An 18,006-nucleotide genomic window follows, 5' to 3' on the forward strand; every position below is an offset into this window, starting at 1 on the left:
AGGGAAGGCGCAAAAGCCATCAGGGCCAACCTGACCACCCCAACTGTAGATCCCGACAGTTAGCGCCCCAACCCTTCAGGGACACATCTCTCACCAGCTGGGTCTGAGGCCACGGCAGCTAAAAGGGTTCCCCCACCATCATGCTCTCTCTGCTGGTCCACCAAGAAAGGTGGTCGGCCACCAAACTCATCAACGTGAGGATGTTTTTCACGGCAATTAAATACTGGGATCACTGACCCTTCAGCAGCCACAGCAGGGATTACATCAGAATTCTGATCTCTGGCACCAGAAAAACTGGGAAAGACGCTGCGGGAAGACCGTCATGGCTTTGAAAGAGCTCACCCATTTGCCTGATACTGATGACACTTTCTTCGGGGGGTGGGGGAGTGCCTTCTCCATCCATTTGTCTAGGACTGCTCAGATGAATTGGAGCTTCTGCGCGGGTCTTATGTGGGACTTCTGGAAACTCAGGGAGAAGTCCAAACTGTGTCTGGGTCAACACCTGCTCCAGAAACCTTACTTGGATTAACCAGTCGTCCAGGTATGGGAATATGTGGACACCAGATCTCTTAAGGTGCACCACCACCACTGTCATCAGCTTGGTGAAAACCCTGGGCACAGAGGTTAAGCCAAAGGGGAGCACCTGGAACTGATAGTGAATGTTCACGATGATGGATCTCAGGAACCACCTGTGCTTCAATAGATCGGCAGGTGGAAATAAGTGTACTGAAGGTTCAGTGACACCAATCAGTCATGGAGTTGTAGAGCCTGGAGAATTTCTTTCAACGTCACCATCCTGAACTTGTCTTTCCTCAGGTACTTGTTCAAGGCCCTAAGGTCCAGAATGGGATAGAGTCCTCCTTTCTTGGGTACAAAGAAAGTAGCGAGAGTACCAACCAAATCCTCTCTGTTCAGTTGGCACCTCTTCATCAGCAGCCTTCAATAAAAGGGTTCTTAGTTCCTCCTGGAGCTCGTTTTGGCTGTTGTGGAGGGGGAGGTAGTCTGGCTGGTGCTTTTCTTAGGAATGGTAGACAGAACCCTCATTCGATGAGCTGCAATGCCCAGATGACAGAGGTTATCTCCCTCAACCTGTCCCAGTGCTCAGAGAATCTTCCTCCAATTGTAGAAATATGTGGGGAGATGTTAAAGCGGCATAGCGGGCGCTGCCCATGCCATAGACTGATGGCCCCTAGAGGCTGCTTTTGCCTGGCTCTGCCTTTCAATAAAATGGGGCATACTTCTGTAACCTCTAGAGGAGAAGTTAAATGGTTGTTCAGCAGGTTGCTGCACAGCTAGACTTGGCAGCTAACTTGGAGTCGTTGAATTTTTTCAAAGACTTGTTGGCCTTCTGGCCGAACAGATGCTCACCATTAAACGCTATGTCCAGAGGTTTGGCTTGTACATTAGGTGAGAACCCAGAACTGTGGAGGTAAGCTGACCTATGCAATACCATGGACGTAACCATGGTGCAGCCTGTGTAATCTGCAGTGTCCAGGCCTGTCTGCAGTGCCGGACATGCCACCTCTTTGCTATTGTCAATGTTACGCAAAAACCAAACTCTCAACTCTCCAGATGGGAGGTGCTCTGCAGCTTCCGCTAGGACCCTCCAGAGTCCGTGGGCGTATTTTGCGAATGCACAGGAAGCATTGACTGCCTTCAGGGCCATGCTCCCTGATGCAAAGATATTCTTAGCCAAGGTGTCTGTTTTTTTTTTATTCCCTACCATTGGGAAGATTGGAGATGGATGTGGCTGGCCTAGAGCTCACTGTGGTGGCTTGGACCACCAGACCTTCTGTCATAGGGTGAGATGGTAGGAAGGGCAGATCTCCCCTAGATGGCTTGTATTTTTTGGTGAGGTTAGCATCCACAGCTGGCGTGGAACATGGTCTCTGCCAAAATGTGATAATGGGATCTGAGATAGCTGCATTAAATGTCTCAGTCTGTGGACCTTTGTCCAGGATGTCTGTCAGCTCATATGCCATCAGTAGTTTGGCCGCAGTGGCCAGATGCAAGCCTTTAACCACCTTATCAATAGTTCTAGTTTATTGTCCATAGAGGGCAGCCTGTTTGCAAATCAAGGTCAGGGGACATATCGAGCCCACTTGCCTCTTGCAAACCTTCAGTCAGAGCCACAAATCTGCTTGGTCTGTGAAGAAAAAAGGTGTCCCAGCTCCTCCGCCCATAGGATAAAAGCCAAAAGGTACCTGGTCCTCTTCATTATCATAAATTGACCACATAGTGTCGAACAACGTCGACAGAGATTCGAGGACAAAGGAACGCGCAACAGTCATCAATGGAAAATGTGATTGTTGAATATCTCCCACTCTTCCCTCAGGGGACTCAGAGCAGGGCCAGACTTACCCCACTCATCCGTTGAGTCAGAGTTTTGTCTGTGCCAATGACGTTGCCTCTTTTTGTGGGAGGACGAATGTCATTAACTGCTTCGGGAATGGGAATGCGTGTTTGCCTTTTTTATGGTGCTTGCCCTCCTTTTCGGGTGTGGGCCCTTTGGTGTCTTGGCTCAACGACTTGAGGGTCAAATGCATCAAGGACTTCAACAAAGGTTGCCTGAGTGTTACCCTAACCAATAGATTTCTAGTTTACCTGCTGACAAGTAGTGTACTCCTCAACATCGTGGTCCTTTCTCAGGCACCCCGCGCAGAAATCATGTGGGTTGATGCTGGATATCTCTGAGCCGCAGTTTTGACAAAATTAAAACTTGAAGCTTTAGGGCCATTCAGCTTGATGAATCGAACATAAATGTCTCTCAACGAAGACAATGTCCGAAAGACAGCATGCTGAGTGTGCAGAAAAAAGGAACTGAGGTAAAGGGGGCCGAGACTTAACATATATAAAGCCAACGTCACATACGCAGTCGAGGAGTGGCCCAGTTCACTCAAGAAGGGTCGATGTCGATTCATAATGGCCCCCTCTCAAAAATGTTTCTGAGCAGCTGAAGCTGGAAGGATATCTAACAGATGAGTAATGCCAGAGCCAGTAAGCAGGGATTGCAGTGGACTGCAGAAGACTACCTTTACAAAGCCGTGCCCCGCGTGGGAAAGCAGCTTTTGAAGGTAAGCCCCACTGCCTTAAATGTCGTTCACCTGAAGCAGTCAATTTCCAAAACACATGGAGCCAGAGCTTCACGAGTGAGATTTCCGTCTGACACTGCAGAAGACTGCTCTTGCACAGCCACACTTCCACGCCCTTACAAGACTTACTTTTTGAATCAGTAGTATCTCCAAATGTATTTATTGAACCTGTAATCAGAACCCCATAATGCACTGAAATGGAAAAATGCCTCTTATTTGAGTGGGGCTCCTCGCCTTGGGGATGAGAGCTTCTTCTGGTGAGCCTCTCTAGGAGCCCTTTTCTTCACCCACCTTCTCAGCATCTCACACAAATCTGGCTCTTCAACTTCTACTAGCAAGCTAAGAGCAGCCAACATTGTGGGAGCTGTTAAAGATGACATATTAGGCCATGCTCGAAAGACAAATGTTCTGGGATACAGCACGGGATTAAGGCACATGCCAATTCCAAGCATGCTTTTCGTCCTATTCTGAAAACATATTTACTAGTTATGTTATGTTGTCTTACAGAGCTTTTATACCATGTCAAATCATAAGTATTAAAAGAAAGTTATGGCATTACACAAAAGTCAGTTATACATCAGCAAAAAAACAAATTCTAAAGTAAAAGCAAGGACATATTTCACCTGTCCATTTTCAAGTAATTTCTGACCTTTACTTTATTTTATCTTCCAATGCTTGTGGTTCAGTTGCCCCAGGCTGAAGACGGAGCAACTCTCTCCCTTCTTCCTGCATCTAGTCATTCATTCTGGCCAAGATGCTACACTTGGAATCGAGGTAGGCATAGCGGGATTCCAAAGAGCATGCTCCATCTGTCAGCACATGCAGATTTCTTCCAATCTCTCAGCACACCATGATTCGGATTTGGTGAAATTATAGAAATTGAAATGTGTTGTTCGATATTCTGGCCCCTTGTTTCCAGGGGCCAGAATAGCGAAGGGTTATACTGTTGCTAAAAACTGAGCAAATGGGTTTTGCAGTTTGGGTAATACAGAATGGAACATACAGGTTTTGCCACAGTCTGTATTATCTAAAAAGGATATGGGAAATTTGTTGAGCATATCGAACAAACTGAAACTGATCAATTTTGGAATACATTATTTAGAGCCAAATCGATTGTCATCACTGCTGCTGCTTACTACATCTGGAATGAGGTGTCAAAACATTTAAAGTGTTCCTGAATGTACTTGATAGGCCGATTTTGACTTGTGAGAATGAACTATGTGAAATGGACAAGTGAAAAAGTAGTGTCACGATTTTAAATCAGAATTTTTATTTTTTCTATTTTTATCTCTTTTCTTTTGATATGATATTAATATGAGTATTTAGAAGAGCTTAGATATTTTAGTATATTTTATAAGAATGAATTGCTATTTTAATGTATGTCATATAATGTTGTAAATGTGCTTAAGGTCTGTCTTTTGATAACCAAATGCACAATAAAGTAATACAAACAAAAAGGATCTAAAAATAATTCCACTACTGAAAAGATTACAGTTTTTTGTACTGTGTTTGCAGTGTAACATAACAAGAAATGTGCCAACTATATTTAATGTTATGTTGTGTAGCAAACACAGTAATAAAAACAGTTCAGCACATTTTTGCCCCTCAAGAAAACATTGTTAGAAATAAGGCGGATGGGGAGAAACCCCTTTTCTCAATTCCCTATTAAACAAACAGAAAAATGTGTGCTAAATTAATTTCGCCCAAATGCTGCACAGGGGCAAAGTTAAGATAAATCAGGCCACATGTGTTCAGAGACAAATCACACTAAACCCAGAGTTGCTTGGTGAAACATGGAGAGCTTCCAGGCATGTGCCTCCACCCAGGAAGCCGCAGTCATTCTTCTCCAAAGGCATAGTGAGCAAATTTTCATTGGTAGAAAGCAGGGTCTCCACAGATGTTTGCCTCACTGCTTTGTTCTCATAGAACATGCAAGTCATGTTGCTCATCTATATGAGTATTCTCTTTAGTCTGACTTAAGTTAAGAACACTTTCAAGATCAGAATCTCCTGAGCTCTTGACTAATTATGCAGAGATCTCTTTCCTCAAAAGAACACAAGTCATGAACTTCAACCCAGCTATATTAATATTCAGAAGAGTTTGTGATTGGGTGAAACATTATTACAACTCGGCCTTGCAGCAAGATGATTCACTTTTGCCCATCAGAGAAGTCCTCAGCCCAGATCTGGTGTGATATGCACTATTTTGTGTTAGGAATCCTTCTGAACTCAGAGCTTGACTAGCAGGAGTTGCATTTCACTTGTCTGCATTCCAGAGAGTGAATAACACGACCCGAATACACAAGGCTAGGCATCGTACATGTTTTTGAAACAACCATCTCTGGTGTAATTCCTGGAGCAGAATTTTTTTATTCCCTCCCATATGACTTGATTTAGCTTGAGACATTGGAAGTCCTTCACCCATACCTATATTCAAGAGGGCCCTATTAACTGAGAACTCTGGGCAGTTTCATGTATGAATTGGCTGTCTTTACTCAAAACATCCAATATCAGCAACATGTCTTTCACTTGGTCTGGGTGTTGCCAGGTCTCCATGGAAGAGGAAGCTAAAAGCAGCCAGTCCCTGCGCAGAGTTCAGCCTGAAAAGTGGCAGTCTGAAATGGTAGGGAGTTCCACAAGCCTTCAATCATAGAATCCAGAGCATCAGTGTAACCAAAATACTGTAGTAAGCAACTTGCAGGTTGGTGGCACTGAGAGGGAGTGACTATGGTGACATTTACTTTCAACAGAAACTAGGTCCTAGGCGGTTGACTCTAAGAGACCTTGAGTATCAACCCTGCCCTCTAAGGGTTCTGTATTAACATCTGCAAGAACTATTGTAGACTCTGATTTATTCTGTAGGGAACATAGAAGATAAGCTAAGAGGTGCATAGTTTACATTCTGTCCCACTAAGTAGAGGAACTCTAGGTCTTTCACAATGAATCATCATTGTGGTATTGCCACAGAGCTCAGGTGTATCTGAATTTGAAGTAGGACATACCAGAGGCTTGAAAAAAGTATTTTGTAGGATGTCAGAGAAACAGATGGTACCACAGGGGGAACCTGCTCTATCTAAGTGAAAGGCAGACTGACATAGAATGGGGTATACCAGCTTGCCTATATGATGCTGAGGTATTTGGTTGTAACAGCACCCACTGTCTGTAGTTGGGTTGAACAAAACTTTTCCAAGAAACTGAAGGTCTAGCACACTCTTCTAGAGTTCTATCATGAAAATGCAGGATTTTAAAAAACACCTAAGAACTACACCCCTTGCCTTGTGAACAGTGCAGGCTTTTCCTGACTGCAAGCTACACTAATGAGGGCCTCATTACACGTTGTGCGGTAACCATGGCGCTTTTAGAACCATGGTTGCCGCCGGTAATTTAACGTGTCCGCCTTGTTGGCTGGCGGAATTACCGGCCTACTCCAAGGTTAGTGGGGCCGGTAATTCCCCATTCACCAAGGCCCTTCCCCATTCCCATTTTTGCCCCATATGGCATAATGGGAATGGGGAAGGTGGTAATTACGATACCACAAATTGCGGTACCGTAATTAGCACTGAGGTCCCTTTGCAGCACCCTACTTTAACGGCTGGTAAAACCAGCCGTTAAGGTCGGGTCCCGCAAATGGAACTCGTAGTAAGGTGGTAAGGGTTTACCAGTACCGGTGCCCTTACCGGTGCCGGTAAACCCTTACCGCCTACCGTGTAATGAGGCCCTTAAGAATCTTGAAGACCAGGCGTTCGATTGACAATGGGTTGTGTTCATATTCCGGCACCACAACTGGAGGCAGTTTCCTCATGAACATAGATCTCTGACCACATCTGATTGCAATATATTGCAAGACAATCCCCAGCTTTTAGCGGTCTCAGTGCAACAATAGGCATCACTCTTATTCTCTTTTTGGCAGAATAGTGGTTAAGCCATTTCGATGTTGCCTCGCCCAAGTCATCCAAGAGCCCCCACTGTTTAGACTGGGGTAGAGGGAAACACAGAGAGACTCTTCACCCAGGGAACTCAATCTATTGCTTGCTTAGGCACAATTGTGGCAGAGTTACGCTTCGTTCATTTCTCCTAAACAAGATGCAGAATTTCATCCTGAATGTAGAATGATGATCAAACACCCCCTATTGATATCTCTCCTGCTGTTTTAGCACCTTCTCCTGATGTCTCTCATTCCATCTCATCGCGTCCCCCTGATGTTTTTCCAGCACTTTGTGTGGGTTGTCTTCTTTTCCTCTGTGTCTCCACCTCCTGCAACAGCTGTTTCCACCTTCCTACCTCGCCTAACAAAGTCACCCCTCCTCTTCTACTGAAGACATACATTTCACAACCATGAAGTGCCCTAGCTAGGTCATCCATAACAGATATAAGAACGTATTTGGCCCCTCTTTCCAGCCAGAGAGCAGCCTGAAAAGGTTCCAGTACATTGGGTGCTTCAATCAAGTTTTTGCCAGGAGGCATTATTTTTTTCCAGTAGCTTACTCATTAATAGGATGCAAACTGTATGAATAGGAAGACCAATAATTGATGGGAAAATGCACAACTATGCTAAAGAAATCTCATAAGAGATGCAAGAACAAAAATTATGAAAAGACGAAGGAGAGGATTGAACACATTTATCGAAAGCAGGACTAACTCAGGAAAGGCCAATAAGTGATGGTGGGGCATGGGGAGAAGTGGAATGCGGACAGGTTATTACTGAGGCCATGTATATGCTCAATCTTCTTTTGCATTGGAGGTTGTGTACTCTTCTTAAAGGGTACGGATGTCTCATTAGCATGGCTTAAGTGGGAATTCCAAGTACTGTAAAAGTATGGTAATACATACAAGTAGTATGGTTTGGAAACTAGGACACCGGGGGGCCCGGAGAACCAGTGACAGCAGGTGGGATACATTGTGAGACAGGAACCTTTCTGTGGCAGGAATATTTAGACTCTGGAGCAGAGGCTTTTGAAATGGGACAGAGTATTGGACAATCGATTTTCCCAGGTCATGCAGAGCCTGCAGTACTTCAAGAGGCAGGGCCCTCTTTCTGGTTGCACAGGACAGTAAAGCTCAGGTAGGATTGAGTCACAGTCAAATATGCCTGATTACAGATATTCAGTAGTAGAGCACAGGGATAGGCTGTTGCAAAGGGAGGAACAAGAAGTTCTCTCTGGTCCATAGAAATCCAGCAGCAGAACAGATATTCATTTAGGGCAGCGGATGGAACACAACATTTCACCAGTCATGTCAGGCATGTGTGGCTGAACCAGTACTAGACTGAGATAGAGCCATGAGAAAGGAACTTTTGTAGTGTTCAGAGCTAGGATGTTCAGTTTGCATCCCCTTTTCCTCCCAAATACCACATACTCTATTAGAATAGAACGCACCTACCTTGAAGGACTGCACGAAGGTCCACAGCAGGATGCGGATGGTGTAGCCCTGGCGGAGCAACTTAATGAGGCGGGCAGCTCGGAAGAGCTTCAGGAAACTCATGTTGAAGCTGCTTGTGTTCACCAGCTGCAGACAGGGAGAGAGGTTACAGTTCCAAGTGTCAAGTAGTCAAGACTAGGTGATTTTGCAGCTGCCACACCAGTAGCCTAGTTATTAACAGAGTGTGAAGGTGGTCCATTAGACATGGCACGCAGCACAGGCTCACCATTTGGGTACAATGTGGGAGAGGACTACACTGCCAAAGATCTGCTGACCATGACTCATTGATGCCCCATTCAGCAGCGCAGATGGTCTAATAGTGAAAAGGCAGCTACTATGACTAGAAGATGCCTCTTCCAGAAAGTCAAACTATGCAGCTGGGGCTGCACTGACTTACATAACATTCTCAACAGTCAGTGACCAAGTGCAACTTGCTACATCCCAAAACACCATCTGAGGACAAGCAAAAGTGTATCATAATTGTGTGTTTTGAGACACTGAGTCTTGCACAGATGAACAAATAACTTACCCCTGGTAACGTTATTTCGATTGGATGTTCCTCCCACTTATTCCACATCTTTGATAATTATCTTCCAGCTTCAGCTGCTTCGGGAAAAAATAATTCTCGACAGAGGGTGCTCTGCGGTGGCGCCAATGACTCGATGTCTCTCGAAGGCTTCCGTCCGATGATCGACGTCATCCGCAGTATGTGTATTACGCGCAGCGCCATTGGCATCAGTTCTTGTTTTTCCATGTTTAGAAGAATTACTAGTGCCTCTTTAGACTTAGAAGACTTCTGAGAACGTGCAGAGTGTAACACACGTAAATTCTGCAGCGGGGTAGATTGGGATGGGCGATGAGGAATACATGGGAGGAACATCGAATTGAAAGAATGTTACCAGGGGTAAGTAACTTGTTCTGCGAATGGATTGTGTCCTCCCACGTATTCCTAAACTTTGATAGCCTCCCAAAGCAGTATTAGTCTTGGATGTGGGAAAAGAATTTAGATCTATCATTAGCATTTATCATGCACAGAGTGCAAGATAGCTTTCCCGAAAGCTCGCTCTTGAGTGAAAGAAGGGTCCAGGTAGTAAGTTTCACAAAGGTGTGTACGGTAGACCATGCGGCTGCCACACAAAGGTCTTTAATAGGTACTCCTCTATGAAGAGCGGAAAAAGTAGGCATGCCCCTGGTTGAGTGAGCTTTTAGACCCTCTGGGGGATCTTTACCAGCCAGTCTATAGCATTCTTGGATAGCCAGAATAATCCATCTGGATATAGTCTGTTTTGTTATTGCTTAGCCCAATTTGTTACCTGTATATCCGACGGTCCAGTTTATGTAACCTCTCCTCTTCCTTTCCAGGATGAGGAGGGGGATAGAAAGTTGGTAAAGCTATCTTTTGGGGTCAAATGGAAGTCGGAGACTATTTTTGGCAGAAAAGGTCTTAACATTATCCTTATGGAAGACCGTATATGGAGGTTTACAAGACAGTGCTTGCAATTCGCTCACCCTGTGGGCAGATGTGATTGCGACTAGCAAAACAGTTTTTAGTATCAATAGTCTCAATGGATATGAGTGCATGGGTTCAAAAGGAATGCATGTTAAGAATTCTAGTACAAGATTTAACTCCCAAACAGTTACCTGAAAAGGAGTAGGAAGAAACACATTAGTGAGTCCTTAAAGAAATTGAATGATTAAAGGGATCTTAAAGTATGAGGTTTCCTCTGATGAGCGCTTGAAAATTGAAAGCGCTGCCCGATAACCTTTTATTGTTGCTAAGAAGTAGAAAAGATAACACTGTGGGTGTATCGCACTGAAATGGATCCACATTCTTATCCCTATACCAGCTGCTGAACTTTTTCCAATGACAGCGATATAAGGATTTTTGTTGCTGGCCTTCTGGCCGCAAGCAAAATCTTCATTACGACTTCTGGGAGTTCCCAATCCTTGTACCTCAGCCCCTCAGAAACCATGTGTGAAGGCTGAGTGTGTTGACCTCTGGGTGGAGAACCTGACCCTCCTATCACGAGAGAAGGTACTCTCTTTGTGGAAGACATATCGGAGGGCAAATGGACATGTCCAGAAGATCCAGGTACCACATCCTCCTGGCCCAATGCAGGGCAATTAGGATCATGGATTTCCCAACCTTTCTCAACCTCCTGATCACGTGAGGAATGACGGGGACTGGAGGGAACGCGTACAGAAGTGGAAACTCCCAGTCCACCACAACCGCATCTCCTAGAGCTCCTCTTGGGGGAAATTCCCTGCAGCAGAATAACTCAAACTTCTGGTTGACGCTGGTCGTGAACAGATCCATTTGAGGGTTTCCCCAAAGGGTGAAGATCTCTTAAGGGACTTCATGAGCTAGTTCCCACTCGTGGGAAACTGTGCTCTGCCTGCTCAGACCATCTGCTACTGTGTTCTCCTCTCTGGCTAGGTGAACTGCCGATAGGGAGATTCCTTCTTGAATTTCCCAGTACCAGAGCTGCATTGCCTCTCTGCACAATGGTAGTGACCCTAGACCTCTTGTTGAGGTAGTACATGGCCACTGCGTTGTCTGTCATTATCAGGACATTCTTTCCCTGTACAGAGGGTAGAAAGGCCTTCAGCGCTAGTCTGTTTGCCCTCTGCACCAAAAGATTGATATGTAGTTTGGACTCCGAAGGAGACCAACGACCGCTGATTGTCAGATGTTGGTGTGGGCTCCTCACCCCGTGAGTGAGGCATCCGTCACTACTGTTATCTCCGGCCATGGTTGCCAAAAAGATTCTGCCCTCAGAATGGTATCCTCACAGGCCCATCACAGAAGGTCCTGTGCGACTCTGGTTGGAACCTGAAGGAGGTCTGATATCCAACCTGAGAATTGGGATCATTGAGTCCTGAGAGCCCAATGGAGAGAACTCATTCTCAGACTAGCCTCTGGTCCCAGAAAAATGCAAGATGCCATGAGGCCGAGCAACCTCAAGAAAATCGAAGGCCGAAAGACTCTGGGCACTCTGAAATTTTCTGACCATCTGCAGAATGTGATGAGCCCCAACCTTGGGTGATGAGGCTTTTCCCAAGGAGGCATCCAGGACTGCTTCTATGAATTGGAGTCTTTGAGATGGTATCATGTTTGACTTCTTGTAATTGAGGGAGAACCCAGTTTGTGGAGAAAGTGGCAAGTCACGCTGAGATGATCCAGTGTCTGTTCGGGAGCACAAGCCCTGATCAGCCAATCATACAGGTAGGGGTAGATATGAATCCCCCCTTTCCTGAGACTTGCTGCACACCACCACGATCAACTTGGTGAAAACCCTCGGGCAGAGGTCTGCCCAAATGGCAGAACTCGAAAATGAAAATGAGAAACGCTAACTGCGAATCTCAGGTACTTTCTGTGCTTGTGATGGATAGGTGCATGAAAGTAAGCATCCTGAAGGTCCAATGATACCATCCAGTCTTGGAGTTGGAGGGCCTGACGGATCTGAGAAAGGGTAACCATCTTGAACTTGCCCTTCCTGGGGAACTTGTTCAAGTTTCTTAAGTCCAAGATGGGTCTCAATCCTCCATCCTTTTTGGGGATTACAACATATGGTGAGTATCAACCCTTGCTTCTCTCCGTTGCAGGTACTGGTTCTATTGCACCTTTATCTAGCAGGATAAAAATTACCTGCATAAGGAGCAGATCTGGAATTTTCAATGAGCTGTTCCCTGGTGGATGATTCTGGGGCCTTTTTAAAAAAGGAAGGCAGTAACCCTGCGCCACTCTTTCCAGTGCCCAAACATCTGAAGTAATGTCTCGCCACTCTTTGATATGCTTTGAAAGCCTGCTTCCCATGGGGGTCTTGTAGATTAAGGCCTCAGAGAGGTTTTGAGACAGCTGATGCAGCGGCTGAGGGCAAAGCTGTCGCTGCTTGGGCTGATCTAGCACCTCCCCCTCGTCCATCACGAGGGAATATTCTTTGTCCTCTATGATTGGCGTGTCTTCTCCCTCTTCCAATTGACGAGTAGAAACAAAAGGACTTACCCCGCCAAGATGACGTACCGGAGTAGGAATATTGAGGGTGTCTAATGGCGGCGCTAAGAGATTTTTCTCCCGCTTTTGAGGTCTGTAGCCTTTCCAGACTTTCATCAGCCTTGCTACCAAACAGTTTTGAGTGGTCAAAAGGCATATTGAGTAATCTAGATTGCACATCCGGTGCAAATCCAGACTTCCTCAGCCACGCGAATCTGCGTATCACGGTGCTAGTCGCCATGGATCTGCTAATACTATTTGGAGTATCCAGACCTGACTGGAAGCACTCACACATTGCCTCCTTACCATCCTTGATGTAGCCAGGAAGCTTTGCCGCCACTGCTGCGCAATCCTACAGCATGACATAAAAATTTAGATAAGGCACAAGTGACATTTGCCGATTTCAAGGCCATGCTACCGGCAGTAAATACTTTCTGCGCCTAAGCGTCCACCCGTTTATCATCCCTGTCTGTAGGAATGGTAGAGTAAGCAGATTGTTTTGTGGGCGTGGCTGCTTGGATTACCAAACTTTCTGGAGTCGGGTGTTTGGTCAAGTAATATGGGTCACTGCTTGACGGTCTATATTTTTTGATAACGTTTTTATTAACCGCAGAAATAGAATCTGGGGTTTCCCAATGTGTTGTAACTATTTTTTGCACAGAAATTTGGAAGGGCAAAATGGGATTCCGCTGTGGGTGGACCCTGATCCAATATGTCCGTCAAGTCATCCTGTTGAAAAGGAGGAGCAGGTATACTCCAACGCAAATATTCTACTACCTTGCTCCTCAATTGTCTATATGAGCTGTCAGCATGATCTGCATGATTTGGCTTTGCAAATTCCAGCTCAGGAGATGTAGCTGGCTGTTTGTAGTTTTTCATAGAGATCTTTAAGTCTAGATTCATCTGAAATGAAATCATCTGGCACATTTGGGCTGTCATATTGAAGACCAAACAGTGTCTGATAATCATCAGATGGTTCATGTTCTTCATAGATTGAAGAAAGAGATTTGAAGAAATCTTTTTATGGTAGAGGCTTGTATGATTTCTCTTGGGATGCCTTCAATGGCTCTGAAAAAGTATTCAGAGTAGGCCTCAAGGCTAAGGGCGTTGAAGTCTTTGACTTTGGCGTCGATGGCTTGATATGGATGTCGAAGGTTCCAATATCGGGGACGTCCATGGAACCGATTTTGTTTTTATCGAAGATGTTTTCGACAAAACCCTGGAAGGGCTGGACTCTCGACTCATCCAGTACTAAACACCTTTTTACTCTTTCGAGCTTTCGAAGGCTCTCGATGTTTGTCAGGCTTGCGTCCCGGATTCGAGGGAGCACAGGGTTTAGCCTTAGACTAATCCTTGTCGTCTTTATGCAGAGTGACCAGGACATGGAGCCTCATTCCGAGATTGGAGGTAGCCATGGCGCTATTTGCACCATGGCTGCCTCCAATACCGGGACCGGCACCGTTCTTGTTCAGTGGGGACTTACTGGTGCAGTTCGACCCTGGCGGGACCGGTAAATCCCCATTGAACAAACCATTCCCCATTCCCATTTAGCCCCTATAGGGCTTAATGGGAATGGGGTGGGTGCTAATAACGGGCTCGCGACTTGCACACCCGTTATTAGCACCCTGGTCCCTTAGAGGGACCAGTAAGGGACGTGTGGTCAGACCACACGTTCCTTACGGTCCCCGCCAAGGGACCTTGGAATAGGGCGGTAAGGGATTACCCGCACCGGTCTCCTTATCGGTGTCCGGTATCCCTTACCGCCCAAGTCGTAATGACCCCCATGGTCTTTCTTTCGAGGGAGTAGGGGCTTCTCTCTCAAAGATTTTCATCATCTCCCTCCGAAATTCTTCCCATTTTTCTGGGGAGTGAGATTTAGTTGGACATGTTATTCTCTCGGGGGAGGAGTCACTCGAAGAAGAAGGAGACCTATGACACCTTTTCTTCCGCTTCCTGGAAAAAGATGAATAATGACGTGAACGACTTCTCGATCAAGATTTCTTTGATCTTTTTTGATGAGGAGAATCTCTCGACTCATCCAAAGTACCATTATTCGGGACAGAAGGGGATTTTGGAATTCTACCCACTGCCAATTTACCTTTGCGCTCTCTCATTGCCTGACAGGATTTGCACTCCTTCGTACAATGCTCCATGCCGAGGCACCACAGGCAAATGCGGTGGGGGTCAGCGATGGACATCTTCAATCCGCAATCCTAACACGTCTTTGAACCCATCTTGGGCATCGATGGATTTGGCAGTGAAGACATGACGTCCCTTATTTAACAAACTGAAGCGTGCTGTAATTTCTCTCACAGCGAAAGCTGCGTCAGAAAAACAGAACGGAAGCCAACAGTGGCTGTGCATGCTACATATACTGCGAATGACGTCGACCATCGGACGGAGGCCTTCGAGGGACATTGAGTCAGTCATCGATGCTACCGCACAGCGCCCTCTGTCGAGAATTATTTTTTCCGAAGCAGCTGAAGCTGCAAGATAATTATCAAAGATGAGGAATATGTGGGAGGACACAATCCATTTGAATTATGTTTTGGTAGCAGAAACATACTGTTGCATGCACAGACACATTCACACTTATAACATCAGTCATGATAAATTAAATCTTTGAGCAACAAAATCAGATTGAAGATAAGGTTATGTAAAATATATGCCTTAGCTTAGTCAGCAAGGAAATCTGAAATCCAGTCCACACTCACCTTATTCCCAGACATGTGTAGTGTGATGAATCTGAGGATATTGTTGCTTCTTCCTTACGGGAGACCTTTCTTATGGGACCAGGGTGGTGCGTCCAGAGTACAATAGTCCCCCTGGGGGGTGTGCACCGAGAGAGCATCACATGGGGAAGGAATCCCCCTATGAGATTGAAGACGAACATCACCAGAGAATGCAGTATCTCCCTGCTCTAACATACCAAAATCCTCTTCCAAATCCTCCTGCCCCCTTCCTGCATAGGGCTAATATGTATTGTTGTCATGTTAGCCAAACTAACCAACATGACAAAAATAATAACCCAAGTAATCCAAAGTATTAGGCAGGCATCCAAACTAAACCACATGACAACAATGAGATACTAAGCAGTCCAAAGTATTATGCATGTGCCTTTAAGGTTGATCCTATGACGAAGAAGATAGCCAGGAGTTCAAGGATTACTTGTGTAAAGCCGAGCGAGCAGTCTAGTTTTCCAGGCCTAGGGATTGGCTGTAACAAATACATCAGCCTGACGCGTGAGTTCCAAAGGAAGCCAGTGTCAAGCTCAGGCTGGAACAAATGCGCCAGAGATACGCAGGAGGAGAGCCGCCCCTAAAGAGGAATAGCGAGAGACTTGCCCAGATGCATGGCAAAGCGTGTAGGAGACATAACGCGCAACCGGAGAGATGCCGCATTCTGCAGGGACGATGCAAATGTTACTGGAGCCTCCAGGAAGTATAAAGCTGCCTGGGAACATCTGTATCACCAAGAAGGAAGCAAACTGGTACACAGGTTGCCCGGGAGCTGTGAGAGGTTCAGGGAAGCACTGGTGTGAGCCCAGAAACTGGCAAGAGAGGGTCTGGGTCCCTGAAACAAAGGAGATACAGTTGTATACTTGGCAGCAGAGTGAATCAGCGTGTACAACACAAAGGTGTGAGTCTCGGAACAGCACCTAAGAGAAAGAGTCTGGGGCCCAAAAGGAAGATAGGAAATAAGAGACATTTGTATGTTTGGTAGGAGAGTGAACCTAACGGATACAGTGAAACCCTGCAAATCTGGGAATAGCACCCATATGTGAAGCCAAAGTTGAATGCCAACAAGGTCTGCAGCCCCGAAAGAGGAAAACAGACATTAAAAGAGAAAGCACTTGCTTGGTAGGGAAGTAAACCAAGCTGTGTAAAGTATTGCGAGTCTGGGATCTGCAAACACTTGAGACGCTGAGGATAAGAGTGTCAAGGACCCTAGTACCAATAAGGAAAATGAATCCTGTGCTTGGCAGCGGACCATACCAAGCTGGTAGGATAAAGGAACTGTGAAGACAAGCAACAGGTCCTTGTGAGATAGCTAGCAACTTGAGAGAAGAATATATTTACGGGAAGGGAGCACAACTCTATCCTTTGGAGTTGTGTATTTTGGAACGTTATTTTGCATCGCTTTATTACCAGAGAGACTGGGAACTTTTCTGTTGTTTGAAAGCGCAACAAAAACGTTTTGCTTTAGGAGAAGGCCCTCCTTGCACAGTTATCCTAGATTATTAGTGTTAGGGACAGAAGCATGTTTTAGGACATGACAGTGACAGACTTTCGGACTTCCTGACAATTTCACTAGTTTCGTTTGATGTAGGGAACCCCCAGCTTTAGGGATAGAGATGTATTTTTCCAACCCTCTCATTTTAATAAAAGCCTTTACCCAGAAATCTCGCCCATATTGTGTCAGAGCCTTACCTCTGCACCCTTACAGTAGCCGTGATTCGTATGTCAATGAACAATGGTAGAGTAGGCTAGATTATTGACATATGGTATTTTGCTATGGATAGTATACCATTGTGAACAATTTAAATTTCCTTTTATCAGCTGTGTGGTTCTGGTCTGTGGACTGCCTGCAGCGGTGTGGAGCTGAACTCTTGAGAAATGCAGCAGGGACTTTCCAACTGGAGGATTGCCACCCTGTGGCTGTGTAGTCTATCGGGTACCTAAAATCATTGCTTATGCATATTCTCTGCTACATGCAGAATATATGCAACACCAAGCATGTTTAAGGCTTCTGTTGCAAGAAAGTCAAGTTGGCTTACTTGGATGATCTTACCCCTTCGCTTACACATATTTGAAAGGGAAGCTATGGCTCCCACAGGGCTCTGGTATTAGATTTTCTCCTTAATAGGAGTTGTATTACTTTGCTGAGCTGAGAGACAGTAAGTTGTAAGGAAGTGCAAAATACCCCATGATTGGAAAACCTATGCATCTGAGAGGGCACAAAAACACTAGCCTCGGCCCAGTGTGCACTGACTCCTTTCATCTAGCAGTAGACATATCTGGAGTTGGTACACAGATCAATCAATACCGGACCGCAGGCAGGCAGATTTGGCACTGCAACTGACTGGTCCTCCTCTACCTCCCTTTCTGGTGCCTGCATTTACCTCTCTTACACATTCCTGACTCAGCTGTGATAGAAAGCATAACACTTGGCAAGCCAAGGAATTTGGTTCTGGTGTTGATCTGAGCTGGGAGGTTATATGAATATTCAAATCAATCAGCCTTACACTCTATATAGAACTGCTTTAGCACACCCCACTCATCATCAAGGGCAGTCTGTCCTCACTGCCTGTTGGTTGGAGGAGCTGATTGGCGGCTGTGGAGCTTTAGGCTACAGGGATCCATGCTGCTGTGGGTTTGAAGGTACAGCTGTGAGCTATGCGTTTTATCTTTTTCTTTAATGTTTCTTTGACTAAGATTTGTATTTCCTTTTACAGCACTGGACGCTGTTCCAGGTTAGAGTGCTAGACTGGGCGCTGCACACA

The 18,006-nt window shown here is 45.6% G+C and overlaps 1 protein-coding gene across 7 annotated transcripts in view; it reads right to left on the reverse strand.

The window, feature by feature from the left end:
* The window catches only part of CACNA1E (calcium voltage-gated channel subunit alpha1 E), a 3,100,882-nt gene that overhangs the window by 327,882 nt on the left and 2,754,994 nt on the right, over window positions 1-18,006 (reverse strand). For all 7 annotated transcript variants that reach the window (XM_069641436.1, XM_069641438.1, XM_069641434.1 and 4 more), the window contains one exon: window positions 8,471-8,596. In XM_069641436.1, the coding sequence (XP_069497537.1) occupies window positions 8,471-8,596 (126 nt within the window). The remainder of the gene's footprint in view (window positions 1-8,470; window positions 8,597-18,006) is intronic.

This window comes from Ambystoma mexicanum, chromosome 1q (genome assembly GCF_040938575.1).
Source record: "Ambystoma mexicanum isolate Mex_15411 chromosome 1q, UKY_AmexF1_1, whole genome shotgun sequence".
Lineage (NCBI taxonomy): Eukaryota > Metazoa > Chordata > Amphibia > Caudata > Ambystomatidae > Ambystoma > Ambystoma mexicanum.